Here is a 27091-nt window from a genome sequence, read left to right as displayed (position 1 = left end):
GAGAACTATAATAATCTATATAGATGTGGCTACATTATATAATCTCGCGTACTTCAATGCGCACGCGCAAATATTTTTCCGCGAATGCGCGAAACAAAATATTCTTTGCGCCAATCGCGCATTGCGACACGCGTATCTATTTGAATTTATATTCTTTGACGATACCATCGTAATCGAGCGCCTGTCCGACATCTTTTACTCTCAAATATGCGTCGAGGGCAGCTGTGGGCCTCGGTGGCCATCTTCCTGCGACTGTATCTGTAGTTTTGTACAGTTGGCACGGCGTATCGTTACCCAGCTCATCTTCCGTTACTCCAGCGGCGATATCTAATTGTTGCTTCAGTTGCTGTTCCAAAAGTTTACTCGCGTACGCGACATCACCAAAACTTCGTACGCCTTCAGCCGATTCGCTTTGACCGAAGCCTCGGCCTGAGGTGCATAAAGTTTGCCACTCATATTCTGCTTTATCCAGATCCCCGGCGCCCCAATGGAAAGCGGTTAAAGCTGCGCGCATATCCCAAAACTCCGGGTCCTTTCGAAGTATCGTTTGAGCGGTTTTCACGGCTAACTCGTCCATGCCCGTCTCAAAAGCCGCCAAGGCATAGTTTGCCAAGGCTATTTCTCTCATGGAATCGTCCTTCGACGCTTTGAGGAAATCGTCCATGGCTGACTCCCAATCTCCAACCGCCCCTTTGGCGTTTCCGAGGTTATTCAATACCGAAGCATCGGCAGTTTTGCCTTCCTTGACGTCTATTTCAATCGACCTCTGTAAGTCTTCAATCGCATCGCTCCATTGACCAGCTTGCAAGCGAAGTGTTCCTCGATTGGACAACGCAGCCGAGTTGTTCGGCGCTAACTCGATAGCTTTAGACCACGCATTTTCTGCGTCCTCATACGAACTTGCATTCATAGCCTGATTAAACAATTGCGAAAGTTTATTCATATCTACAGAGCTGCCATTAATCGCAGCGAAAGTTTCATTTGGTGCAGAGAAAGAGAACGCGAGAAGGAACGCAGATATGGCTCCCGTCGTCATCGCACTTCTTCTGCCTTTTCGCGATGTAGCGGTGGGGAGCTCGCCGGATGATGCTGCGAATGGGTACATCAACTCTTCCGGCACTTCCTCTCGGAACGGTAGCCCTGCGCGAGCACCAACTTGTAAACACTTTTGTGCAGCGACAAAAGTCGCCAAGCGTAACGTTTTCAGAATGTCTGCACCACACGATAAACCTTTCGCCACCGTGCCGATGAACGCATCTCCCGCGCCAGTCGTATCCACCATGTCCTCGCTACTGATACGTGCAGCCGGCTGAAAAACGACTTTAGCGCGTTTACCTGAACCGTTCAAATTGTAGACTCTGTCACTAATGAGCGCGTGTTCGGGTATATATCGATATGATGATGATAATAATGATGATGATGATGATGATGATGATGATGAATATGGTGTACCAGATTCCTCACTTTGCTTTCTCGATTGGAACGCTCTTTCCATCTCTTCGATAATCTCGTCCACGCTACGAACAAGCACAGTTGCGCCGGTGTCGGTATCAACACTCGCATCATCAAAAAGCAAAGCGACAGAACCTCTGGAACCAAGCGTCGCAATTAAAAGTTTACACCGGTCTGAAAGTGTCGAATTTGCCATCTCCGTCAACGCGGTTCCGAACGAATTCGTATCGTTGGGGTGTTTTTCTTGCGGATAACTTTTTGAACACACGCAAAAGTCAGCAAGTTTCAACAACGCATCTAAATCGTCGCCGCGAAGTCTCTCAGCTTCGACGAGTATTTTAATCCCAAGAGAGCGTGCTTTTATAGCGATTCGGAGGGCGACGTCCGTTAACCTTCCGTCAAAGTATGCCAAGCCAATCTCGCGCGGCGACGACGCGAACAAAGAGTCGATATCCGCATCCGTTACTTCAGAATTCATCAAAGGTTCGTTGCTTGGGGTGTGTATGCACGTGCGCGTCGGGTCATCGTTCGCTTTATCTTTGACACAAATGATATACGTCGATGGCGATGTTCCGCCGTGCACGACTTTACTCGTATCGAACGTGTCACCTTCTCTCTCTAAAATTGAAATTATATCTTTCCCAGTCGCGTCGTCACCGATTTTCGTAAATAAGATTGACGACGAGGAGGCTTCCGAGAGTCGAGACACTGCCGTTAACGCGTTCGCACAGTTACCGCCGACTTCCATGACGAGCGTCTCGCTTCGCGTCTTCTCATCTGGTTGAGGAAACTTTTCGAGTCGCGCGAGAATGTCTAACCCACAACTACCTACTCCTAACACTGCTTTTTCTTTTTCACAACATCCTCCTTCTAACAACGTCTCATTATTATTCAGTGATACCTTTCGACGTCGTCGTCGCGTTTTGGTGATATGGACTCGTCGTGAAGACGGAAGAACTCGCCGCCCGAAAGATGATGAGAGTGTTGGTGACGACAAAAAGTTCGTTACCATTTTGTTTTTTTTTGTGTGGTTCTGTTCGAAACCACACGTCACATCGTCATACTCGTAGTAAACATCACCAATTTTTTCTCAACAAATAAACACATCATATACTACTACTATGCTCGCGACGATGACGACGACTACTACTACTACCTCGAAAACGTTGCTGCAACACCGCCACCAACAACCGCATAACTCTTCTGCGTTGTTATTGTCTTCTTCTTCGCGAAGGCAACAAGGCAAAAAGCATCGTCTTTTTTCAACAAAAAGCAAACGTCATCAAAATAATAATCAATTCGTCACGACGTCGGCGTCTGCGTTCGAACGAAGATACGTCTCATCCACGGCTTCTTCCTCTTCACCATCCACATCTACAAAGTCTATGATGTGTGATTTGTTAACCGACGATGAGTCCATTAAATGGGCATCTGCCAAAGCGCTCGTCATGGAGCTCGGATTCGATGACGACGAGGCGGACAAAGTCATGCAAAAAGGTTTCGGCTGGGGCAAACAAGATTACTGGAGAAACGAGAAAGTGAGAGAAATACCAGACATGGACGAAATCGAAAAGCGAATTCAGTTCATCGAATCGCTCGGCGTAGCTAGGGATAAAATAGACGTCATTGTCGGTAAACTTCCGGAAATATTAGCGATGGACATAGACGGCGTGATGAAACCGGCGGTGGAGCACATCGAGAAAAATTTCTTCATGAAGCGAGGAACGCCGGCGTTCGCAAAGTACGTCATTCGCGTCCCACAGGCGTTAGGTAACACGATCGATTGTGAAGGAACGTGCGTTGGCGATTGCAACAGGTGTTGGGTGAGAGTGTAAATTCGAAGAAGAAGAAGAAGAAGAAGAAAATACGAGTACTCGTATCTCATCAAAATGCATCAAAAAGGGAAAAGCGGAGCGAAGGAGAGAGGAAGAAAGAGCGCAGAAATAGCAGAAGAATATACACACACGCGCATTAATTACCATTATCATCTTTAGTAACGAGTAGCAGCATTCTTTTAATTCACGACGCAGTAATTTGTACACATTGACACACGCCGTGGAAGATTCTTCTGTTTTTAGTTTGACACGACTTTGTACGAACACGTGACAGCAAAACTCCACTTTTTTTCTCGTTGCGCGCAAAAACACGAGAACACTACGAGGGAGAAGGAACACTTTGACGACTGTCTATCTTTATCTCCGCGTCGTCGAGAGTGCGCGTGTGTGTGTGTGTGTGTGTGTGTGTGTGTGTGTAATAGAGAGGAGACGAGAAAGGAGTAAAAGAAAAATCTTTCTTCTCTCGGGAGACCCGACGAGGGAGAGACAAGAACGACAAGAACACACCCGTCGTATTAAAGAGAGTCGATGATGTCCTCGTCTATAATACTCAACAACAGTAACAACAACAACAACAACAACAACAATAATACTAATAATAACAACAACAACAACAACAGCAACAACAACGACGCAGGAGGTAAGACGTCGAAGTCTCCTCTCATTGTCCCGATGAATAAGAAAGAAAAAACGCCCTCGTCTTCGTCTCCATCAGGGACAAACAAGAAGGACGACAACGAAACAATAGTATTAGAAGAAGAAGAAGAAGAAGAAGAAGGAGAAGAAGAACTGCCCAAGTCAAAGCTGCACGAGGAGATGATGGAGATTTACAATTGCTACAACGCCAATTGTTTAGCCTTAGAAGCAGATCCTGAAAAGAAGGATAACTGGCAAAGTAGCAAGAAATATCCTGGCGAAGTGCTGTGCGTGAAGTGTTCCAACGATGAGAAACGAGAGATTGCCGAAAAGAAAAAGTTGGCAAAAGAGAAGAAGCAAGCCGAGGCAAAGGCGCGGACGACTCGGGCAACATCGAAGCGACCGCACTCACCGCTTCTTTCAGATAAACACGAGAATGAAAGAAAGGAGAGATACGACGACGAGAACATGGAAGGCGAGGAGGAAGAAGAAGAGGAGGAGGAGGAGACGGAGGAGACGGAAGACCACGTGCCTCTGAGCAAGTTAGCGGTATTAAAAGGGAAAGAGAGCACACCCCTGCCCCTGCCACGACAGCCGACTGCAAAATCAAACAAGAAAAAAAGCAAGCCGCAGTGGCTGAAAGATTGGTACAGCGAAGAATGGTGGGGACGCGGTGATAAGAAGAAGTTCAAAGTATATACGTACGAAGAGTTGTTCAATCCTGAGAGAAAGCCAAAGCTTTCTATGGAATATCTCGAAGTCGTGGAGGCTCATATCGATGCGTTTTCGAAAAATCCTAGATTTATACGCCTCGGTTCGCTTCCAAAGCAAAATAATTTCGCCAACGACAGACCTCCGCCACCGACGCGTGCGGAAGAAAAGAAGAAGGGACCGGTTACAATTCATAGAGTTCGCTCGTCTCATGGAACACACAACAAACCGCAGTATATTCGCAGAGTCACTCTCGCGGAACTAATGGATGCAGGACTGATTACCGCAGGATTGAACGTACTCTCGATGGAGTATCGCGGTAAAGAGTACAAAGCTAACATCACGAAGAATCGACAAATTGCTTTCCAAGGTAAGAGTTATAACGAACCGGCATCTTTTAGCTTGGCCGTGAAGCGTTTGGCAAGTCCAGAAATGAAATTTTCAAACCCGTGGACTCATCCCGGTGGCGTGAAATACAAAGATAAGCACGGAAGACTCCAGTTCCTTGGCACGCTCCGCGAAAAGTTCTTCTCGATGACTGGGAGGAACGATTTGTTGGGTTTGCCCAAGGCGGACTCGAATCGAATGAACGATGTTCAAACGAGAAAATCCAGAACAATCACAGTCACTACGAGCGCAAAGTTATCGAATTTTGCGCAAAAATCCTCTACTGATAAGGGGACGAGAAATATTATGTTGGTTGGTGAATCTCCGTTGAGGAAGAAAGCGAGGAAACAGGTACCCAAGTTATATGCTCCCGTGACGGATACTTCGATGGACAATATGTGGTTGGATTCTCCTTCTGACCACGGTATCGAGCGAGATCACGAGCAAGAATACGACGACGACGACGACGACGACGACGACGACGAAGTATTGATGAAGAAGAAAGAGGGCATGGATAATGATGTCATGACGACGGACGAGGCGGTGGAAATCGCCGTAAACCATCGCGACGGATCGCTCATCTATACGGCGGAGAAAAAGAGGAAAAACGTCGTTCGTCCGAAAGCTAACTTCTACAGGCGGTTTCCAGATTTAACCTGATCTAATCTAGGGAAGAAGTCAATTTTATAGCACAACTTATACTAGCGCTCGCGTGTAAAACATCATAAAGAAGAAATTTGTCTGCGACTTCTCCTTTTGTCTCTCTTTGAATTTGGGATTTGTTTGTTTTTTGTTTTTTGTTGGGGTTCCACTCAAGCAAGAAAGAGTTGAAACGAATAAGATCTCTTTCTCTCTCCTCACTCACACGTGTAAAAGTTAAAGAGAACATCCTTATACACACGTAATACTACTAATAAGTATGTTACGAACGGTCGCTTCTCGCATCGCTCGTCGCACCGCCGCGTCCGCGTCTTCCTCCTCTGCTTCACCGCGTTGTTTCGCCGCTGCCGCCGCGCAAGGAGACAAGGGCGATTTGGTGAAGGATTTCTTCGCCGATTCGCAAAGAAAATTTCGCGCGTACGCAGAAAAGTCAAAGACGAATCCATTACCTTTAGACGGCGACGACGCTAAATTGAAAGCGTACGTCGAGAAGAACAAACAGATCATGGCAGAGGTGAGCGTTTTTCTTTATATCGCATCATCATCTTCATCATAGGAGGAAGAAGAAGAAGAAGAAGAAGAATTTTTCTTTCTTTCCTCATCATCTTCTTCGCTCTTTTCCTCCTCCTCACCCAAAAGTTTTGAATGAATGAACGCACGCTGACTCTCTCTCTCTCTCTTTCTCTTCTTTCCCCTTCGTAAATTATAAAACAGATTGGTATTCCGTCTGTGACTGAGCGCATCGACGATACGATCGATGCGGCTTGGGAGGAAGCGACTTCGGTGAGACAATATTTGGAATACACGAACGAAGTTCGACAAGCGATGGGTTTGGAAGATCCCACCGGGGTGTACAAGACGCTCTTCCAAACGTTGGACGACGTGGAGAAGAAAATAGGCAAGGCGCTCACCTCGAGCGATCCACAATATGCTCAATTCGAAGACGCCATTGATAAGGGTATGAGCGAACTTCTCGGGAAGAGCTTGGATGAATTGGCTGATGCGGCTGATATCGCGGACGCGAAGGAAGAAGCGTCTCGATTGAAAGCCGAAATGGATGCCACGAAAGCGAGAGCGGGTTAAATAAAAATCACTTTTCATATACGTGTACTAATTTTTCTCTCATCTACTCTTACGTCTAATTACCCATCTTTCGCTACATAATACTAAACGTTACATCATCGTCATGTTTTGTTTCAGCGCCTCCATCCAAACGACGGTGTTTGGAACAAACTCGTCGCTGATTTTATATTGCTCTAGAACTAAAGACAAGCGTTTTGTCGTCGATTCTGAAGTGTGGTATGCCTTGACTTGATGAAAGGAATCTCCTCGAAACATGACGAGTTTATTCTTCTCAGGTTTGATTGATAAGTGGGGCTTTAATAAATCAGACTGTTTCAAGTCACCTGACCCGTATCTCCATCCTTCTAACTCGCCGCCTTTCATATCCGCGGCGACGTCCACATAAAGCACATTCACCTGGTGCGCCAAGAATTGATGATCGGCTTTTAGTCCTTGTAAACCAACCGTCTGATCTAAGTGTAATCCAACGCTCGTTTGGTTGTTCTTCCAATCGTCATAGTCCGATAACTCGCACAATAAAGCGTTGAAGACGTACGCGTTAGTTTCTGGAAGCCGCATTTTCTCAAACAAGTCCCCATAGCAGTCTCCGTAATCTGGATGATTCAAAAACGAATCTACGCCTTCCTTGTTGAATTTGACGACAAACCCGCGAGTTTTGGAAAACGAGCCACTGCTTAAAGCGGACGGTATTTTCAATCGAGGATGATTCAAAGTACATTTTCGAATTTTTTCGTATTCGAGAAAATTGAGAAAGTTCTCTTTCACCTCCATCAAAGGTTGGTCTTCCGTGCACGTGATGAACGTCTTCGGACGAAACTTATAGCGAATGAACAATCGCACGAGAGTGACGAGAACGATGATTAACGCCAAGTGTTGTTCTTTCAGAAACCCAAAATATATTTTATTCCCTTGTTGTTGTTGTTGTGTTGTTTTCTTCTTCTTCTTCTTTTCGTCTTCTTGTGCATCATCTCCTTTTCCTTTTCCTTTTGCAGGTGCAGGTGCAGCGTCCACCCCCATCGCGGAGACCTTCGTGGGATGAATGTCCTGCGCGTTCTTTCGTTCTCTGTTGTTGCCGTTTTCGGTCGCCGTCGTCGTCGTCGTCATCGTGGTTTTTTGTCGGCTAGAAATATTCCTTTTTTTCTTTAAAGAAAAGTGTGGAGAGAGGCTTTTTTGTTAAACTCTCCTCTTTTTTGTATTTAAACTCATTTTCACCACTTTATCGAAAGCAACACTAATAATAATACTACGTAATAAAAAGTATTAAAAAAAGGAGTCACGCGATCGATGAACAGCGCGGTTGTCGGCGAGATCAGCGGTGGTGCGAGACATCGTCCTTCTTCTTCTTTCAATTCTTCTTCTTCTCATCCATTGGCGCCCGTGTGCGTCTTTTCCACGTGTTCCTTGTGCGCGTTTCTTGGGTTGGTGGTTTTGGATTTGGTGAAAAGTTCAACGACTTTTCACGTTTTCGTCGCGTGCGTGTGTTTATCAACCTGTGCAATGACGACTGTGATTGATCCTGGTATCGTGTTGCCGAAGAGGAATACTTCCGCGCGAGCGAGTGGAATAGAAGAAGGAAAAGGAGAAGTTGATGCAGAGAAAGAAGAAGACGAAGACGAAGGAGAAGGAGACGCAAGAGAAGAACGCAGTAGCAGGAATACGAGATATTGCGAAACGTGCAAGATATTCAAACCGAAGAGAAGTTCGCACTGTCGACAGTGTAACGTTTGCGTTCGCGGATTTGACCACCACTGCGGCGCTCTAAACAATTGCATCGGCGAGAAAAACGTGTTGTTTTTCGTCGTATTCATAGTAACGGAGGCGTATTTAGCCGTGACGTTCTTTTGGAAGGCGTACGAACGCTTACATCTTCTCGGATTCCCGTTTGATTATCATCCTTCCCTGAATAGTAATACTGGGGTCCTCGCGACGCTTTTCATGATGTTTATATGCGTTCATGGCTCGTGCATGTCCTTGTTTTCGTGCTTCCACGTCGTTTTGTACGTGCAGGATCTCACGACGAAAGAGTTGAGCGATTACGTCAAATCGAGAGGAGGGTATCGAGAGATCGTCGCTTCATCGTCCACATCTTCTTCTTCCGATTCTTCCGACAAAACTATGTGGAGACTAGATTCTTCAGGCGTTCTCAAAAGAATACGGAAAGCGGTTTTAAACGTGTCGGACCTCCGTTCAAAGTCGCATACTATGATGGAAGTAAATAGAATTCGCGCGTTCAATACTTTAGCCGCGCTCGAAGGTACTTTGTAAAAAAAATATGAAATTAGACTGTAGAAGAATGTAACGTAGCGTGTAGTAACAAGCAGCTTTGTAAAGAAACTAAAAAGTAGAATGTATGCCACCGAATTCTTTGAAATATATATTAATAACAAAGTATTGAGACTAATTAAAGGATGATGATTGGATGATATTTTGTTTGGTCAACGAAGAACAATTTTTATCGTCGCTCGAGCGCTGGCATCGCTCGATTCACCGCGGCTTGCGCCTCCGTCGTGACTCGTTGAGCAAAAGCTATCGGGCGTCGTAATTGCCTTCTCAAACCTCTAAACGCGTTTTGCTGCAACGCACTCATCATTGACACCGTCAACGACGCCGTCTTACCACCTTTTCTACCTGCTTTTTGATTTTTCTTTTGTTGCTTCGGTTTTTTCATTTTACCTCTTCTCGAGCCGTCCTCGTTGTACACGTCCGCGTATTCATCCTCCATGTCTTCCTCGGTTCGCATTTCGGATAAAGCCATAGCTTCCTTCTTTTTTCGAATCTCCGGAGCTACAGTTCTTCGCTCTTCGGAGCACTTGACGTTGTAATACGACCAAATTCGTTCCCAGAGACGGTTCATCGTGCTCACCGCACCGGCAATTTCCGGTCCCATTTCTTCCACTGTCGGCGGCGTGTACAACTCAGCAGCTGGACCAGGCATCGTCCACTCCGTGCCTTTTTTATACACGATCGGATCGTGATGCATCAAATAATCTGGATAATGTTCAACTATTCTCAAGTATACTTCTGAATTTGGTTTCCTTTCAAACATTTTCGCTCTCGCCGCGCTGTCGATGGCGGTTTCCATCGACGCGATCGATTTGTCGAGAGGACACTTGCGCGTGTATTGACCTAAATACTGATCGTATTTCCACTCGCCGTATTCAACTGCACCGTTCATATACGCCGCTACACCGCACCCAGACTTTTGATTTCCTTCAAATTCGCCCAAAAAAATGAAGCTGTCGCCGTGATATATACCCGGTCCAGACATTGCGCCTTGGTTGAAACCGCCTTCGTATCTATCCCCGTCCTCGAAGCTCATCACGCCTAAGTGTTCGCACTGACCGTAAATATCAACTAAGCCTTCGTAACTGTCGTAGTAACGATTATCGAATGAGACGAAAAAGGAGAAATCAACGGGTCAGTATTTTTGAGGATTTCTAATTTTATTTCGTTTTTGTTTGTTTGTTGTTTCCTTTGTTCGTGGGAAAAAAGAGGTCTTCTCTCTCTCTCTTTTTATCTCTTTTCTTTGATGGCTTTGCACTTCCTTCATCATACCATCACCACCCGACAGCTTTTAAATGCTACGATTTGATGACAGTTTTGCATTTATTTGGTTCCATCGTCGATTCATTACGCCGAAGAGAGTGAGAAAAAGAGAGAAGAGAGAAGGAGAAGACGTTCCGCCGTCACCCTCAAAACTTCCTCAAAACAAACAAACTTTAAAAGAAGGGATAAGCGATTTGAGGAAGAAAAAACACAATTCTAGAAGAGATGAGAAACAAAAACGCACTATGAACCATCGCCAAAAATCACGCAATCCCAGGTGTAATCCTTTTGTCGATCCCCATATTCGTGCATGCCTGCTAACCCGTCCAGTTTCCCCGCGGCTAACTTGACGGTCTCATCGATCCCGCCCGTATTCGCCGGTTTTTTGTTTTTATCGATGAAATTCATTTTTTTGCGTGAACCTGTTTTTGAGGTTTTTTTTGCTTTGGTCTCTCTCTCTTCTTTCCTTTCTTTCTTTCTTTGTTTTTTTAATTCCAAATGGAATTTTGGTCGACGGCCAACTCTGTTTGTTATAAATAAATTAAATACGAGTACAACACCATTCTGTTTCTTCTTCTTCTTCTTCTTCTTCTTCCGTGAGAGAAGAAGAGAAACGAAACGAAAGCACTTAAACGTCATCACAGAGATGATGCTCTCTGGTGGTGGTGGTTATGGCGGGAGAAAGGCGCACAACACTTCTGTCGGAGGAGGAGTAAATGGAGTTTTGTCATCACATTACGCGATCTTTGTTTTCGTCGTAATCATCGTCTTCGTTTTAACTGGGAACTACGAGAGCATAATGAAGACGAAGATGAATGGGAACGGCCCACGGAACGCGTTGGTTGAAAATTCTTTCACGGGCGGAGACGAGTCCGTGACCGTGCATTCGTCCTCGTTGTTGGCGAAGGGAGAAGAGATATCTATCGACGACGACGGTGATGACGGTGGTGACGACGAGGAAGGCAGCGCAGTAGAACGAGAAGTAGAACGAGAAGATAGTAATAGATTCAGTAGCAGCAGTATTAGTGGCGATAATAGTAATAACGACGGTAATGGTAACGATAACGACGTCGACAGCTCCAACAGCAACACACAGTTATCTGCCATCGCCGTGGGGAACGGCGCGAGCTTGAGAAACTCTCGGTTCGGACGACAAGTAGATGCGAACGACGTCGTGTTGCGTTTCAATCTTTTCAAAACCGTCGGGTTCGAATCAGACGTCGGCTCGAAAACGACGCACTGGGTGTTATCGACGATCAAAGATCCGAACCAATTCGACGAAGAGGAGATTCCAAACTTGAAGAAATCGCTGCAGCACGTGTACATTCCGTTTGTTTTTCGAGACTGCAAGCCGCAACAAGTGCGCTGCCCGAGACGAAAAGATAAAATTCCCAAACAGAAGCAACGCATGCACGAGTTGGAAACGATAGCGACGAACTGGTTAAAGAAGAATGATATGCGTGATGTAAAAGTACACGCGGTAGAGGCACCACAAGTGGATACTCTGTACGAAGAGTATAACTTGAACGAAAAGTTTCCATCCATGGGACTCATGTTTCTCAACTACGCGTGGCGAAAGTTCAAACAGCCGGTGCAGTTTTGCGGTTTTGATTTTTACAGCGGCTCGCACGATCATTATTGGGAGAGGAAACTGAAAAACGAAACGTGTCACAACATGAACGACGAATCGAGAGTTTTGAGCGAGTTTGTAAAGGAGAATAAATTGAAAGCGCTCGATAAAAAAGCGCACGAAATTTTGATAAACTACAAATCACCAGACGAAGCCGAGTACGATCCGAGGTGTAAGATTGTCTGCAACACCGACGAATCGAATTTGTTTTGCGTAACGTTGCGCGGTAGAGAAGTTGATGCGTATAACAACGCTCCGGAGCAATGGGAAAGACGTCACGGTATTCACAGCGCATATGTGAAAAAGACAAATAAGAAGAAGCGGGGAAAAGGTTGATTCTTCTGTACAAAGTGTGATACTAAAACAGTGTGTATGTTTGTTGCATAATCTTACATGCGCCTAGACATTCTGCGCGTTCTATCTACGTTCAAACCGAGCTCACGAGGTGCTTTTTTCTGTTTCTCGCGTTCAGCCATGAGTTTTGCTAATATTTCCCAATTCGCCTCGGAGGCGACTTCGGTGACTTGACTCGCGATTTCGGACATCACGGATGTCGCCGGTTTTCCTGTCGCCTTCTTTGGCGACTTTTTCACCGTCTCATGTTCCTCTTCTTCGTCGTTCTCATCGTCATCGTCTAATACTAACTTTTTCCTCGCGGCTCTTTTCCTTCTCGCTTCGCCTTCGTCCTCTTCCTTTTGTTGCCACGTTTCGCCGCCTCTGGCGCCCCATTCCATCTTTGCAACGTTGGCATTGTTCTCGCCAGCCGCAGCTCCCGTGGCATCGATGACTTGAGCTAAAGATTTCGGCGACATTGCAATGCCTTTGGCAAATGGCGACCCACCAAATCCAAAGATCCCAGGCGACGGCGGCGGCGTATCGCTGTTCTCGATTCGAGCGCGTTTGTTCGGCGACTTGAACGGCGAGCGAACAATGTTTACTACCGTTTCAATCATACCTACCGCTGCATTCAAAGTTCGTTTCATTATCCCGACGTCATTTCCTCTGGCATCATCTAGATGTGCGTCGTCGTCGTCTTCGCTATCATTCGGCGAAGGTCGCTGCGTGGGAATAATTTCCTCGTCTGCCTCCGTTTCTTCTTCAGACGAGGACGACTCTTCCTCGAACTCCACTCGAACGCGTTTTTTCTGTCCTTGCAGCCATTCCGTGCCCGTTCTTGGTTTCAATTCCATGCGAACGTCTCCGTTATGATTCATCGCCGCCTCTTTACGTTCGCGCTCTTCTTCTTCTTTTTCCCTCTGTTCTGGACTGACATAGTCGCCGTCCAACTCTTCTTCTTCTTCTTGCTCCTGCGAAAAGTCGTCCCCGAACTTTTTCGTCGTCGTCGCGTTCTTCTCCTTCTTCTTAGATGGGGATGACATCGCGTGTGGTTGCGAGGCGTCCAATAAAACCGAACTCGGTTGTTGCGTCAAACTCTTGGGAAGTTTTTGTACGTACTCGAATTCAGGCGTTTCCGAAAGCGGAGGTGCGTCCTGTTTGTTTTTAATCACACGAGAGATGGATGAGTTCGCGTTCAAATACATGAGCAAAAGTCAGTACATATAAACTTGCGTATGAATATATCATCGCGAAGGAACGACGCGAATGCGAACTTAAACAGAGAAGAAGTCAAGATGAAGAAGAACTGTGACTTTGAATTCTTTTTAAGAAGATTCTGAATAATGATTCTCATCTAAATAATAATACCTTTAAATCTTTCGCCCATCCTTGCAAGCTATCCAATCTCTTCTTCGTCTCGTTCGTCATTTCTAGACTCATGAGGATGTCCTGGACGGGTTCGGGTGCAATCGTGCGACCGGAGACGATCATTATTCTTTTCTTTTTTTACGAGAGAGTTCGTTGTTTGAGCAAAAAAAAGTGAACGAAAAAGAAGAATTCAGAAGAAGAAGAGACGAAAAATGAACTTTTTGTTTTCCTGTTTTGTTTTGGGGCGCGTGTTTGTAAAAAAAATCAACTCTCATCTCTCTACAAAAAATGTCGCGACCAATATCGAGCGCGATGGCCTCCTCCTCCGCTTCCTCCTCCTCCGTATCAGCATCGATGTCTCGACAACAACAACAACTTCGACGACGCGACGAAAAAGAAACGTTACTGAGGAAACCACCACCAATTTTAATGACCGAAGCTGAAAGGAAAGAGCGAAACGAGAAGCGATTTCTCCTCCTTCTCTCCGCGCTCGTTCTCGCGTGTTTTTGCATATACGTGACGCCTGAGAACTACCGAGATTCCGTGAGGACGTTTGGAAGGGAGAAAATAGACTCGAGTATGTCTCACATTCACTCCATGAGGGCGAAAACGTCCTCGTTCTTTCAAAACGTGTTCTCTCTGAATTTCATTCACGCCGCTGCCTTTAGTGGTGGGAGAAGCGCGATGACGAAGAAAACAGACAAAACGGATCACATAGAGATTTTTGTCATCGTGCAACCGGAAAACACGAGAGATAAAGAAGGCTTTGAACGTATTCGAAACAAATTTCCAGCCGCACAAACGACGTTAGGGATTACCGCGGCGGAGTGGCCGAAGAATATCAAAGAGGCAGAGTGGGCCGTGGCGCCGATTCGAGAATTGAATAAAGAGTTTTTCGATACGAAGAAGTATCACTACAGTTCAAAGTTTATGAAAGAATTAGAAAGGACGCCAGATAGTTTAGCAAACATGCCATGGATTGGATTAATCGATGAGCGGAACCCGAAAACTGGGAAATTAACGAAAGATAGAATGGGCATCGCGCACCACGTGGGGTGTTTGTTCGCTCATTTACACGCGTGGAGAGACGTCCACGAACAGTTAGGCCACACGAGAGCGTGGGTTATGGAATCCGATGGAAACGAAATTCCAGACAGAACGCTCGAGATGCGTCAGTTGTTACGCAACGTTCCGGATGATTTCGATTTCATCTCGTTGGGACCGCATTACGACGAAGTGTGCGTGCGAACCGAACACACGGTGGGATTCTTCCCATCGAACAACTGCGAGAAATCAAGGTTTGAGTTCGAGGTTGAGAAAGACCCGAACGATAAGTACTCCAGAGCTGGAACGAAAACGTTCTATTACTGGCCGAAAATGGGCACCTCTGCGGGATTTCAAAGCTATTTAATTGGGCCAAACTTTTACGAGAAAGTGACGAGGTACATGGCGAGACACGGGGCGGATATGATTGACGCGTACATGTTTGGCCACATATGTCAAAACAATTACGTTTCGGAAGAAGCGCGAGATGGGGGATTAGAACCACCGAAAGGTTTCGATGACTTATCGACGAAGCGATTGACATCTCGGGACGAGAGCGGCTTGAAAATCCTCAATTGTTACGTCATCGGACCGGTTGAAGAGAAAATAGTAGAATCTAACGAAGGAGGAATAGAAAAAGATAAGGATTCCGCCACAGAATCCACCTCTGCCGGTACTTCTACCGAAGAAAACATGGAAGGACCCCCCTTAGGTGAAGATGAATCATCGTCACTGAAGCAAGTGCAAGGCGATAGCAACGAATCGTTTGACGACTTACTTTCTCGTTTTTCGGCCAAACACCCGGTTGCGGAAAAGAAGAGTAAAAAGCATGGTTCTCGGAAAAAAAGCGCCAGTACCAATGCCCAATGATAGAAGAAGAGAAATGTAGCATTATTGATCGATAGGTTAAAATAGTACCGCCTGGTCGGTAGCGGATGTAAAGTTTGTTTGTATATATGTATATTTAGTAGTACGTTAATTTATTTTAGAGAAGCTCGCTCGTTAAAAACAACTCTCGGAGCTTTATTATCTTAAGCGTCGTCGTCGCCTTCGGGCGTGTCCGCGTAGATGTTTTCTGACATTTGCCAGATTTGCAAGATGTTGTCCTCTGCGACGGAGGCGATGACCCAATCGTCGTTTTGGTTCCAAGCAAAATCGGAAATCTTTTGCGTGTGCCCGCCGTGGATGAACAACAATTCCGGCGGTCCGTCCTCCGCATCCTCCGGCGTTTGTTCCTCGCCAATCATGTTCAAATCCCAGACAGCCACGCGTCGGTCCGCGCCGCACGACGCCAAAACTGTTTCGGATTTTGGCGACCATCCAATTTGAAACACCTCCTCCGTGTGATTCTCAAACGTGTGTAACCGCGAGGTCAATTTACGAATATCAAATAAAGCCACAGTTTTATCCGCCGAACCAGTCGCTAACAGGTGTTCGTTGAACGGGTTGAACGCCAAACAGTTCACCTCCGCATCGTGCGCGTCGACGGTATTCGTCGCCGCATCCGCCGGTGCCGCTCTCGTATCCCACAAAATCATCTTTTTATCATCGCCGACGGAACCGAAAATGTGTTCGTGCTTTCCGTGCCACGCGACGTCTTCAATCACTCCGCCGTGCCCTTTGAACACTCTGTTCGCCTCTAACGATCGCGATTGTCTATTCGTGCTCGTGGCGTTGTTTGAGGTGTTCGACGGACCATCCACTCCGGCAGATTCCAAATCCCACATGCAAATTTGCGCGTCGTCGGACCCGGACAACAAAGTGTACTTTTTAAAAGGCGACCAAGACAAACCGTACCCTTCGCTCTTGTGCCCGGTTAAACGTAAGTCAGGCGAGCACGCGCTATCCGCCGGAGGTTTCGACGGGTGTTTCGAGTAATCAAAGACGTACACTTCCGCGGAGACTGTTTTCGTGGCAATCATAAACGGATTGTGTGGGCAATATCTCGCTCTATTCACTTCGCCGTCGTGGTTCATGAGTTGAACCACGTGCACTTTCCCTGCGTTTTGTCCGTACGAGCCTTGTTCGTTGTTCTGTTTCGACGCGTTTTCGTATTCCGTCGCATCTACCGTCGCATCTTCCAATGGCAACTGCACCTCCGCGATCATCAAGTGGTTTTGCTCGTTCTCCGACGTGTGCGTTCCTAAAATCAATTTCTGCGTGGAACACTCCGAGTCTGGATGTTCTACTCTTTCGGGAAGCCATTGGACGGTTAAACTCGGCCACTCTAACGCGTGCGTCACGACTAAGTCGTACAAAAACGGCGTGTTCTTCTTCCAGATTTTATATTCCTCCGCGATTAAGCGCTCCTCGACTTCATCCGGGAAGAAGTCCTCGTCTTTCTGTCCCATATTCTTCTTGTTATTATTGTTCTACTATTTTATTTTGAAAAGCTTTCTCCGATGAATTTTTTGTGTTTGTGTTGTTGTTGTGTGATGTACACTTGTATTATGTTTTTATTCTCTCTGTGTCTCTCTCTTCTGAAAGCGCGGACGATTCAGACGACGTAAACGACTTCAGACCAGGCAAACAAAACGTTCAAAGCGCGCGTGTGCTGCTGCTGTCGTTGTTGTGGGGTTGTGAAGAGAAGATTCTTGAAAAAAGTTAGATCGCTTTCCCAAAAAGAGAAGAAGAGGGATGAGTCTCTTTTTTTCGCCTTTGATCGATCGAGCTGTGGTGAAATTCAAAAATCTCTCTCTCTGTTGTCACTCACGTCTTTCTCTCTTTCTCTTCGCCTCTCAAATTTGCCTCAAAAGAAGCACTTCCTCCTCTGTACACTCTCTCTCTCTTTCTAAATAATATAAAAGCATCATCGAATACGAATGGGAGAAGGTGGAGGAGAAGAAGAAGAAGACGCGGATCTCGCCTTAGCCAGAGCTTTACAGGCGCAATATAACGAAGAAGAAGAAGAAGAAGAAGAATTCGGGTACGGGACCTCGGACTCGGAGGGTGACTTCCGACCAGGAGGTGCAAAGAGAAAGAGAAAGAAAAAGAAGAAGAAAGCGGTGGCGCCTGCTCCTCCTCCACCGCCGAAAGAACCGAAACCGAAGAAAGAACCGAAACCTGTGATCGTAAAAGAGCGGAAACCTCCCGCTCCGCCGAAAGATCCAAACAGAAAGAAGCCGCAAAAGTCCGTCTACGATGGCGTCGATTTGAAACTCTTGATTTCGTTGAAACTTTTGAAATTCGGCGAGAAGCGAATAGCACACGCGCATCCGTTGAACGGGGAAGAAGAGAACAAACTCGTCGCGGATTTATTGGAAGACGGGACGATTCAACTGAATGCAAATTACGATGGTAATAACGCAGAGGCGAAGAATTTCAAGTCCGCGGCGTCGTTCTCGATGTTTGTGAAGAAACTCACCAATCCGGCGATAAAATTCACAGACGGCTGGGCAAACGTGAAATACGACGTGCACAATAAAGATGAAGTTGAAAAAGAAGAAAGCGCGAAAGAACCGCGATGGGTGAGTTTAAAAGAAATTCGAGCGAGGATCGATCCAGAAAACGTCGAGAACATCTTGCCTCCAAAACCGCCGCCGGAACCAAAACCGCCGAAGAAAGTGAAAGAACCGAAACCACCGAAAGAACCAAAGCCGGTAAAACCGCCAAAATCGCCAAAGAAGAAAAAGCGTTCGGCACAAGAGCAGGAATTGGCTCGCGCGCAAAAATACGCCAACCTCGACGGGCCGAGTCTAGCGAGAGATAAGCCGCAACGTGAAAGGAAGAAAACGAGACACAACTACGGGAATGGGAACGAGGAAGATACGGATTTACACATGGTCTCGTGCGAGAACTATCGCGAACCGAAAGTTCGAAACGTGACTACGAAAGGTGCACAGCCGTTTGATATGCTCGTTTCTCCGTCGTGTCTACTCGTCATGGATTACCACTCGCACTTATGTTCGAACGAAATCATCGGTTTCCTCGGCGGCACCTGGGACGGGGAGAAACGAGAGTTGAAAATCACTCGCGCGTTACCGGCCAAGCAGTTGCCTTTATCCGAGGAAGATGGAAACGCCGGTCAAGAGGTCGAACTCGACCCGTCGTCCGTTCCGGATATTGTCGAGAAACTGGATGCAAACGGAGAGCGAGTTGTTGGATGGTATCATTCGCACCCGGTATTTCCCAATCAACCGAGTTTGAGAGACATCGAAAATCAATCAAACTATCAAAAATTGTTCAACGACGCGGAAGTTATCGACGACGGCGATAACATGAGCGAAGAGAAGTACGCGATGTTTATGCGGCGTAAAAATTGTCCGTTCGTAGGTGCTATTGTTGGTCCATACGACCTCAGAAACCCATCCGCAGTAAGCGATATTCGATACTTTCACGTTTGCTCGGACGACCCGAAGGAGACGAACCCGCGAAACTTCACGCCGTTTCAGTTGGAACAAGAGATCATAGACGGAAGCAGCGGTAGCGATATGGTCATCGATGCACCCTCAAATGAGGCGACTAACAACGTGAACAACAGCGCGAGTAAAGAAAACAAGGAACCTGGCGTTTTTGCAACAGAGGCGGCGCCGGCTTCTCCGGCGGTTGCATCGGCAGGAGCATCCGCAGAGGCGAAGGATGGCGAAGGTGACGAGAAAAAAGACGAAACTTTATCCGATCGAGTCGAGAAAGGAGAAGAAAAACAAGAAAAAGAAGAAAAGGGAGACAAAACCGAGGCTGCTAAGAAACTACCGGCCACGCAAGTTCAAATGCAGGAATCATCAATCCATGAGAATTTTGGCACCGAAGATGCCATGCGAGAGATGAAAGTCTTGACCGAACGCTTCAAGCCTGGCGCGGAAGAAGCCGCGTACGTCGAAAGCGTTCTCATGAATGAAGTGTGGAAAGACGGCGAGACGAAAATCAACAAACTGGAGAAGAGTTTATTGGCCAGATGTCCTTCGCAATGGATGAGAAACGACAAAGAGACGTACATCGCGGAGATTATAGGCTGCTTGAAATCCACCTGGGAACTCGAACCAAATCCGCACGCATACATAAAACCTGCTGTGGAATAGCGCACGCGCGAAATTTTTTATCAAAATCACTTTAAACAATAATACGCATTACTTTAGCTTTTTGTTATCGTTGTAATTATATATCATCGGAATGAGTTGAGATTGTTTTGTTTAAATAGTTATTAAATAGCAGCGTAAGATTTCACGCGCTCGCTCGCTTCTCTTTGTATACATGTCGTCTCAATTTCGATTTTTCCAAAATTCAAAAATTTTCTCTTCTTCTTCTTCTGTTCTTCATCCGTCACACAACAAACACTCGTTTTCCTTGCCCTAATAAATGACGTCGTCTCAAAAACTTGTCGCTCTGCATGACGGCGAGTTAAAGACCATGCGCGCTATTACCACCAACGCCCAATCGGAGGCGATGAAGAAGAGAAAAGCGTCTTCTCGATCATCCAACGAAGAAGAAAGTAAATTCCGGTTCGAAAAAGAGCACATGGGAAAACAGTATTCGTCGTTGTATTACCAACGATTGATGGTTTTACTCCCAGGATTGAAGCAAAGCGCGCGAGAGAAATTTGGAACATCCGTTCCTTTGAAAAGAGTCATTGAATTAGGCGCCGCGGGGACTGATAACAACAAGGAAGATGGAAAAGGAGGAGGAGAGAAGAAAGAATCATCCGCGATGATGATGATGGACGTTGACGACGAGGATACGCTGCTCCAAGAACAAGAAAACAAAGAAAACAAAGCCGCCGCCGCGCTCGGCGAGGAAGTCGTCATCATCGGCACTATTTACAAAGAAATGGCCAAAAAACCAATCATTTTAGACGAATACATTAAAACGAAAGCCGGTGTCACGAAGAAAGAGCAAGTCGAACACGGATTGATGGACTTGGAGGAGAACTTCGTGGACGAAGAGAAGGATTTTTGTATCTTGGAGGACGAAAGCGCGAGAGTAAAGTTACAAGGGCCCGGAGTGAAGGTCGGGGAGTTAGTGACTGGTGTTTCGGCGGCGTGTAAAGGACGCGTGAACAATAACGGTGATTTCGTCGTCGATTCTGTGGCATTTGCAAAGCCGTCGTCGTCGGCAAAGTCAACGACAAAGGTAACGGAAGAAGACGAAAGCGGCGAACAGACATACGTGTGCTTAGTTTCTGGTTTGAATTTTGGCGCATCTCCCTTGAACGACGTTCGCGCGATCATGTTGAGCGAATACATCGAAGGCAGTTTAGGCGATGAGGAGCAAGCGGGCGGAATTAGCCAAGTGCTCGTGTGCGGTGAATTGGTTTCCTCGAAAACGAGAGAGGAAGAACGCGTCCAAGGAGAGAAAGGCGCCAAGGCGACGACAAACGGCGAAGGTGGGACCCACGCCGATACGAAAAAGAAAGCGACGTCATCGTCGATTCAAAAAGCGGACGCGTTTCTCGCGAAAGTTTGCGAAATGGTGCCCGTTGATCTCATGCCCGGGAGCTCTGACCCGACGAACTCGGCGTTGCCGCAACAACCCATACACAGTTGTTTCCTACCAAACGCGGCTCGATTCGAAGGGTCGACGTTGAAGAAAGTGACCAACCCTCACGAGTTTCAAATCACACCATCATCAGATGATGCGTCCACATCGTCCTCATCGCGAACGTTTCTGGGAACGTCCGGGCAAAACGTTCGCGATTGTTTACAAATCACCTCGAGCGGCGTCGGCATAAAGGGAAAAACACCGGAGGAAAAAGCAAAAGCGGTGTTAGATGTCATGGAGAGATTTTTAGAATGGGGACACATGGCCCCGTCCGCGCCTGATACGTTGGCTTGCTATCCCTTCAAAGACAGAGATCCTTTCGTTATAACACAAGTCCCGGACGTGTTCTTTGCGGGTTGTCAAAGCGCGTTTGGTTCGAGAGAAATAGTAGTAGCGTCACAAAAATCCGTGTTGGTTTCCGTACCAAGCTTTAGCGAAACCGGGAGCGTCGTCTTGTTAAATTTGAAGACTTTAAAAGCAGAGGAAGTGACATTTACAGCAGCTGGGTTATAAGAAATGAATCAGTTATAAAAAATGAAACGATACCGCTAGTACGAGTAGGAACAGGTTCTAAAGTAATAATACATTTTGATTTGATTTCTGTACACACGTAATATTAATCTCTGTGTCGACTGTTGTTGTCGTCGTTTAAGGCTCCTCGTTGTTCGCGTAACTTTCTGACGACGTCCGCACTCATCGAGGCTGGCGGATGTCTGGACATAGCTTGCGCCGTGGCGGAGGAGAAGGCGAAAGATTTCATTCCTCCGTTTACGCGCGACGTCGCCGGCGCCATCGACGGTTCGTTGCTACTTCTATTTCTATTATTACTAGTGTGTCTCGCGTACGCGCTTCTGAACTGATTGTACATGCGCGCGAACCATACTTTTATGGTTCTCCATAACTCTTTCAGTTTATTTGGAATCGCGTCGAAGAAGGCGGCTAACTTTGGCGAGACGCGTCGCAGTCTCATGGAGACAATGATTTTGTATTTTTGCACGAAGGGAAGCAGCTTGTTAAAGACGATCGTAGAGACGACGGATTGAATCGTGCTGATGATTCTAATCGCAAAAGTTTTAATCACTTCGATCGTTTTTTGAATTACTGGGTACTTTTGGTACCAAAGTTTCAATTTAGGCAAAATCGCATTTACCGCGCGAACGACCACTCTTCGATAGAGCACGTCAAAGATTGGATATAAATAATCGCGCAACGGTTTCGTTTTCATGTAAAACCACGCGGCAAATCTGTTATATCCGGACTTTTCGCACGTCCATTCGACAAATCTGTTCAAAATAGCGGATTTTTTGCACAGATACTTTAATCCAATGTACCAAACGACTTGGAAGAGCAAATAGTAAAACACTTGCATGAAGAGCGATAAAGACACCCACCATCGAATAAAGCGTTTGCCCATGCTCGTATTCTTTGCGCGCATTTTAGCCTCTTCGTATTTATCCATCATCGATCCAAACGTACCAGCCATAGAGCCGTGATGGGTGTAAAAAGAATCGTGGGACATGGCTAAGGTGTTCGTTTCGACACCTTCGGCCCACACTGCGGAAGCGCTGTGTGACTCGCCCGTTCTCGCTTCGTGGACAACTTTCGGGTGTAAAGAATCTTTGTTGCTCACCGCGTTTGATATGCCACCTCTGTGGCGAACGTCATAAATACCCGTCAAGTGCTTCGTCATTTCGTGGTCGTCCGTGTCGTCTACTAAACTATCGCCGTTCTCGTTTTGCGTGTGATCGAATTCTACGTTCAACGCTCCCGCCACCGTTCGGGCGAGTTTTCTCTCCAAGTCTAATAATTTAATCGACGACGGGTTCCCTCTATCCGTCACGTATACGCGCTGCGAGTCTAAGCAAATGGAAATGCCAAACGGAACATCGAATGATGATTTCGTCGGCGATCGACGACCTAAATAGTCTCGAATGTGATTGGATTTATCCACAACCGTCACGTCGACGACTTTCCCCGCATTTTCCCAGTTTGGTTCGTACGATGTGTCGTCTTTGGACCCATCCGGATATGCCGCCGCGATGTCGTCGAAAACGGGAACTTTTCTTACCGCGCCGTTTCCAGAGTCTACGACTAAAACGTACACTTTTTCCTTCTCCTTCTTCTTCGACTGAAACAACGAGGAGGAAGACGCGGCCATCATCGCCGATAGCGAGGACGGCACGAACGATACCGCCGTCGGCTTCGCAAAGAGCGTATCGATACCAAGCGCGTTTCCTTTATATCCTCTACTTTTACCTCCGGCTAACGTGACCACTGCCCCGGTCTCCGTGTTCACTAATCGTACCGCGTGGTTCCCAGCATCAGCCACGGCTAAAAACGTGCACTTGTTGCTCGATTTGCCGCCGCCATCCAACACGGTGTTTGTGCTACACGACATACCCATGGGTTGTAAAAATCTCGCGTTAGATTTTATACCGTCTATCATTCCTGGAAGTTTGTCTCCCGTCAACGTCGTCACCTCCCCGCTTTGCACGTCCACTTTCCGTATGCAATTATTCATCGCATCCGAGACGAACAACGTGTGCCCGTCCGGGTGCATGACCACGTCCATCGGCTGATTAAACCTCGCTTTCGTCCCGACTAGATCGTCGTGGTAACCGGTTAATCCAGATCCCGCTACAGTTCTTACCACTCCGCTCCCTAATATAATTACTCGAATCTTATGATTCTTCGTATCCGCGACGTATACGAACCCGCCGTCCGGCGATACCGCCACGCCGGATGGAAACTTAAACGTCGCGTCCCCTCTCTTCGCTAAACCATCCGCACTCCCACTCGCCCCGGTCCCAGCTAACGTCGTCACCGTCCCAAACTCCACGTCTATCCGCCGTATTCTGTGGTTAAACGTATCCGCGATGAATATATCTCTCCCGTCCGGAGATGCGACGACGCCGAACGGCTTGTTAAATCTCGCCTCTAAACTCGGCCCATCGTGGAATAACATGGACGGATGTAAAGCTCTGGACGGGTCGTACGAAGACGATCCTCGAGTGTCTTGTTTCGCGAATCGTCGCGCAGAGTACGTGTGCGATGAATCATCGCCATCATCATCTCCTTTACCTCCTTTGTTTTGTTGTTGTCGTTGTTGGTAATAGGCTGCGCTGTTCCCATCTCGTCTCGACGAGTGCACCAATCTGTCCTGTTGCGCGTTCGTCGTTTCGACTTTGAAGATTGCGAAGATTGTCAAGAACGCGTTCAAACAGAAGAAGAAGTAATAATAAAAGAGCATCGAAGAAGAAGACAACGAAGAAGATCTTCTTTTCGTTGTTGTTGTTGTCATCATCATCATCGTCTTCTTCTTCTTCTCTCTTATTTGTATCTACTACGCCTCCTCTTTGTTTTTTCACTGGTGTTTTTTCACCCAAACACAGACAGAAAAAGAATTTTTACAAAAGAAATTTTACACCAAGAAGAAGAAGAACACACAGAAAACAAACACACAATAAATATAGACGAGAGAAGACAACAGATAAAGCGATAAACGCATTCATATATTCACATAAAATAGAGAGAGAGAGAGAACAATCAATCAATCAATCAAACAAACACTGAAACGTTAAATAAAAGAAGTAAAACAAAATGGGAGGACGAAGCAAAATCAAAACGCCCAAGAAAGAAACGCATTCTCTTCCAATCGACCGACAGATTGAACAAGACAACGTCGCTCCAGAGAGGAACCCGAAGAAACAGAAAGAGAAGAAAAGATCGAGACAACCGGAGGAGGACTTTATCCACGACAATTTATCGAATAAAATCATGGCCCAAGCGAGGAAACAGTTGGAAGATATCGAACGAGAAGAGAAAGAAGAAGAAGAAAGAGATGCCGGCGGCGGCGGCTCCTCACAAAAACAGGCAAAAAGAAAACCGTCGCAAGGGAGACAGATTTTATTAGAAGGAAAGAGTTCGATGTTAGATCACGGAATAGAAGAAGAATATGATTCAGATGATTCAGATGACGACGACGACGACAATGGAGATAATAATAAGAATACGAATAAAAAGAACGCGTTCGATGAAGAAGAAGGCGAAGCTGAATTAGAATACGACTCCGAAGAGGACAAGAGAAGCGAGTTCGCGTACAACCTAGATAAAGAGTACGAACACGAGGAATACTCGGACGTCGAGTTGGACGAAGAAGACGAGCAAGCTTTGAATGCGTTTATGAATCCGTTCGGAGGACAGCAACGCTCGTTGGCGGATATGATTTTAGAAAAGATTCACGATAAAGAGGCGGAAGAGCAAGGGGCGGCGTTGGAGATGTTGGAAGACGACGAGGACGAACGGCAAAAGAAAGCGGCGATGTTGGAAGAGTTCGCGCCGGAAGGTATCGATGAAAAAGTTTTGCAGGTGTACAGGAAAGTAGGGGACTTGCTGAAACGATACACAACTGGGAAGTTCCCGAAGGCGTTTAAAATTATACCGGCGTTGTCGAATTGGGAGGAAGTGTTATGGTTGACGAGGCCGGACACGTGGTCACCACACGCAATGTTTCAAGCGACGAGACTGTTTGCTTCAAACTTAAACGAACACATGGCGCAGAGATTCTACGTATTAGTTTTGTTACCCAGAGTGCGAGACGATATTCAAGAACATAAGAGGTTACACCACGCGTTGTATCAAGCGTTGCGAAAAGCTACGTTTAAGCCGGGCGCGTGGTTTAAAGGCATTTTATTGCCGTTGTGTGAAAGCAAAACGTGCACTTTAAGAGAAGCGGTCGTTTTGTCTTCGGTGTTGGCAAAAACGTCCGTGCCTGCGTTACACTCCGCGGCTGTGTTGATGAAACTTTCCGAGTTGGAATACGCCGGGACGACGTCGTTTTTCATTCGCGTCTTGTTAGACAAGAAATACGCGTTGCCGTACAGAGTCGTGGACGCGTTGGTCGAGAACTTCCTCAGATTTGCCAACGAAGACAGAACGTTACCAGTGGTTTGGCACCAATCGTTCTTGTGTTTTGTGCAAAGATATAAACACGAGCTCTCGAAAGAGCAAAAGAAACGTCTGAGTAAATTGGCCTCGGCGCATCAAAACCATTACTTGATTTCGCCGGAAATAGTTCGCGAACTCGCAAATTCGGACACGAGCAGAGGCGATAAACGCATGGACGTGCACATGAAAGGCATACACGAGACGAAACCAAAACAAGGCGTAGCAAGAGAGTTCACTTTAAAGACGAAAAGTGGTGCAAGACTTCAAGTTGAAGATTTTAGAAACATGCCGCCGATAGTTTTACAGCAGGATATGGAGTACTAAATAAATCGATCAACCCCTAAATTTTCATTTGATATATTTCTTAAATATAACCCAACTTGCAATCCCCTAATCCGGAACTCCCCTAAAATTTCACTGACAGTGAACATCCATTTAATCCACGTAAATCGCACATTTACGACTTTAGGGTTTTAGGGTTTAGGGTTTAGGGTTTTGGGGTTTAGGGTTTAGGGTTTAGGGTTTAGGGTTTAGGGTTTAGGGTTTAGGGTTTAGGGTTTAGGGTTTAGGGTTTAGGGTTTAGGGTTTAGGGTTTAGGGTTTAGGGTTTAGGGTTTAGGGTTTAGGGTTTAGGGTTTAGGGTTTAGGGTTTAGGGTTTAGGGTAGAGTGAGCTCTGCATATGGATATGCTCAGGCAAAAGATATGACCTGGGACGACTATAAGCGCGAGACTGGGAATCGGTTTGCAGACCGTGATGATTTCGAAGATGCTATCGATTTTATGGGATGGTATATAGCAAAAACAAATCAAGTGAACAAGATATCGAAATGGGATGCTGGCGCTCAATACCTTAATTATCACGAAGGGTGGGGCGGATTTAGACGGAATACCCACAAACAAAAGGACTGGCTGTTAAAAGTAGCATACCGTGTAGATGCGCGGGCGAAAAACTACGCAGCGCAGTTAACAACATGTGAAGACG

General features: G+C 46.4%; 15 protein-coding genes across 15 annotated transcripts; 9 read left to right on the top strand and 6 right to left on the bottom strand.

Moving 5' to 3' along the window:
* Positions 1-136: 136 nt before the first annotated feature.
* On the bottom strand, positions 137-2464 carry Bathy16g00150 (TPR repeat-containing protein; the record flags this gene model as incomplete). The annotated part of the gene is made up of 1 exon (XM_007508596.1): positions 137-2464. The coding sequence occupies one exon, from the start codon at positions 2462-2464 to the stop codon at positions 137-139; it is 2328 nt and encodes a 775-aa protein (XP_007508658.1).
* A 121-nt stretch (positions 2465-2585) lies between these two features.
* Positions 2586-3287, top strand: Bathy16g00140 (predicted protein; the record flags this gene model as incomplete). The annotated part of the gene is made up of 1 exon (XM_007508515.1): positions 2586-3287. The coding sequence occupies one exon, from the start codon at positions 2586-2588 to the stop codon at positions 3285-3287; it is 702 nt and encodes a 233-aa protein (XP_007508577.1).
* Positions 3288-3818: 531 nt separating this feature from the next.
* On the top strand, positions 3819-5681 carry Bathy16g00130 (predicted protein; the record flags this gene model as incomplete). Its single annotated transcript, XM_007508512.1, has 1 exon — positions 3819-5681. The coding sequence occupies one exon, from the start codon at positions 3819-3821 to the stop codon at positions 5679-5681; it is 1863 nt and encodes a 620-aa protein (XP_007508574.1).
* A 259-nt stretch (positions 5682-5940) lies between these two features.
* Positions 5941-6764, top strand: Bathy16g00120 (predicted protein; the record flags this gene model as incomplete). Its single annotated transcript, XM_007508488.1, has 2 exons — positions 5941-6195; positions 6396-6764. The coding sequence occupies 2 exons, from the start codon at positions 5941-5943 to the stop codon at positions 6762-6764; spliced, it is 624 nt and encodes a 207-aa protein (XP_007508550.1).
* Positions 6765-6854: 90 nt separating this feature from the next.
* On the bottom strand, positions 6855-7868 carry Bathy16g00110 (unnamed protein product; the record flags this gene model as incomplete). The annotated part of the gene is made up of 1 exon (XM_007508606.1): positions 6855-7868. The coding sequence occupies one exon, from the start codon at positions 7866-7868 to the stop codon at positions 6855-6857; it is 1014 nt and encodes a 337-aa protein (XP_007508668.1).
* Positions 7869-8048: 180 nt separating this feature from the next.
* On the top strand, positions 8049-9029 carry Bathy16g00100 (unnamed protein product; the record flags this gene model as incomplete). Its single annotated transcript, XM_007508510.1, has 1 exon — positions 8049-9029. One exon carries the CDS (start codon positions 8049-8051, stop codon positions 9027-9029), a length of 981 nt encoding a protein of 326 aa, XP_007508572.1.
* A 187-nt stretch (positions 9030-9216) lies between these two features.
* Bathy16g00090 (predicted protein) lies at positions 9217-10718 on the bottom strand (the record flags this gene model as incomplete). The annotated part of the gene is made up of 2 exons (XM_007508590.1): positions 9217-10132; positions 10555-10718. 2 exons carry the CDS (start codon positions 10716-10718, stop codon positions 9217-9219), a joined length of 1080 nt encoding a protein of 359 aa, XP_007508652.1.
* Positions 10719-10956: 238 nt separating this feature from the next.
* Positions 10957-12276, top strand: Bathy16g00080 (the record flags this gene model as incomplete). Its single annotated transcript, XM_007508576.1, has 1 exon — positions 10957-12276. One exon carries the CDS (start codon positions 10957-10959, stop codon positions 12274-12276), a length of 1320 nt encoding a protein of 439 aa, XP_007508638.1.
* Positions 12277-12329: 53 nt separating this feature from the next.
* Positions 12330-13704, bottom strand: Bathy16g00070 (unknown protein; the record flags this gene model as incomplete). The annotated part of the gene is made up of 2 exons (XM_007508469.1): positions 12330-13430; positions 13645-13704. The coding sequence occupies 2 exons, from the start codon at positions 13702-13704 to the stop codon at positions 12330-12332; spliced, it is 1161 nt and encodes a 386-aa protein (XP_007508531.1).
* Positions 13705-13932: 228 nt separating this feature from the next.
* On the top strand, positions 13933-15558 carry Bathy16g00060 (unnamed protein product; the record flags this gene model as incomplete). Its single annotated transcript, XM_007508472.1, has 1 exon — positions 13933-15558. One exon carries the CDS (start codon positions 13933-13935, stop codon positions 15556-15558), a length of 1626 nt encoding a protein of 541 aa, XP_007508534.1.
* A 161-nt stretch (positions 15559-15719) lies between these two features.
* On the bottom strand, positions 15720-17039 carry Bathy16g00050 (predicted protein; the record flags this gene model as incomplete). Its single annotated transcript, XM_007508667.1, has 1 exon — positions 15720-17039. One exon carries the CDS (start codon positions 17037-17039, stop codon positions 15720-15722), a length of 1320 nt encoding a protein of 439 aa, XP_007508729.1.
* A 471-nt stretch (positions 17040-17510) lies between these two features.
* Positions 17511-19706, top strand: Bathy16g00040 (predicted protein; the record flags this gene model as incomplete). Its single annotated transcript, XM_007508441.1, has 1 exon — positions 17511-19706. The coding sequence occupies one exon, from the start codon at positions 17511-17513 to the stop codon at positions 19704-19706; it is 2196 nt and encodes a 731-aa protein (XP_007508503.1).
* Positions 19707-19983: 277 nt separating this feature from the next.
* Positions 19984-21675, top strand: Bathy16g00030 (predicted protein; the record flags this gene model as incomplete). The annotated part of the gene is made up of 1 exon (XM_007508648.1): positions 19984-21675. The coding sequence occupies one exon, from the start codon at positions 19984-19986 to the stop codon at positions 21673-21675; it is 1692 nt and encodes a 563-aa protein (XP_007508710.1).
* A 103-nt stretch (positions 21676-21778) lies between these two features.
* On the bottom strand, positions 21779-24472 carry Bathy16g00020 (predicted protein; the record flags this gene model as incomplete). Its single annotated transcript, XM_007508672.1, has 1 exon — positions 21779-24472. One exon carries the CDS (start codon positions 24470-24472, stop codon positions 21779-21781), a length of 2694 nt encoding a protein of 897 aa, XP_007508734.1.
* Positions 24473-24762: 290 nt separating this feature from the next.
* Positions 24763-26433, top strand: Bathy16g00010 (bystin; the record flags this gene model as incomplete). The annotated part of the gene is made up of 1 exon (XM_007508625.1): positions 24763-26433. One exon carries the CDS (start codon positions 24763-24765, stop codon positions 26431-26433), a length of 1671 nt encoding a protein of 556 aa, XP_007508687.1.
* Between the last annotated feature and the right edge of the window lie 658 nt (positions 26434-27091).

This window comes from Bathycoccus prasinos, assembly GCF_002220235.1.
Source record: "Bathycoccus prasinos genomic : Chromosome_16".
In the NCBI taxonomy this organism is placed as follows: Eukaryota; Viridiplantae; Chlorophyta; class Mamiellophyceae; order Mamiellales; family Bathycoccaceae; genus Bathycoccus; species Bathycoccus prasinos.
Note: the sequence above shows the minus strand (reverse complement) of the source record. Positions and strands in the feature narration are given on the sequence as shown.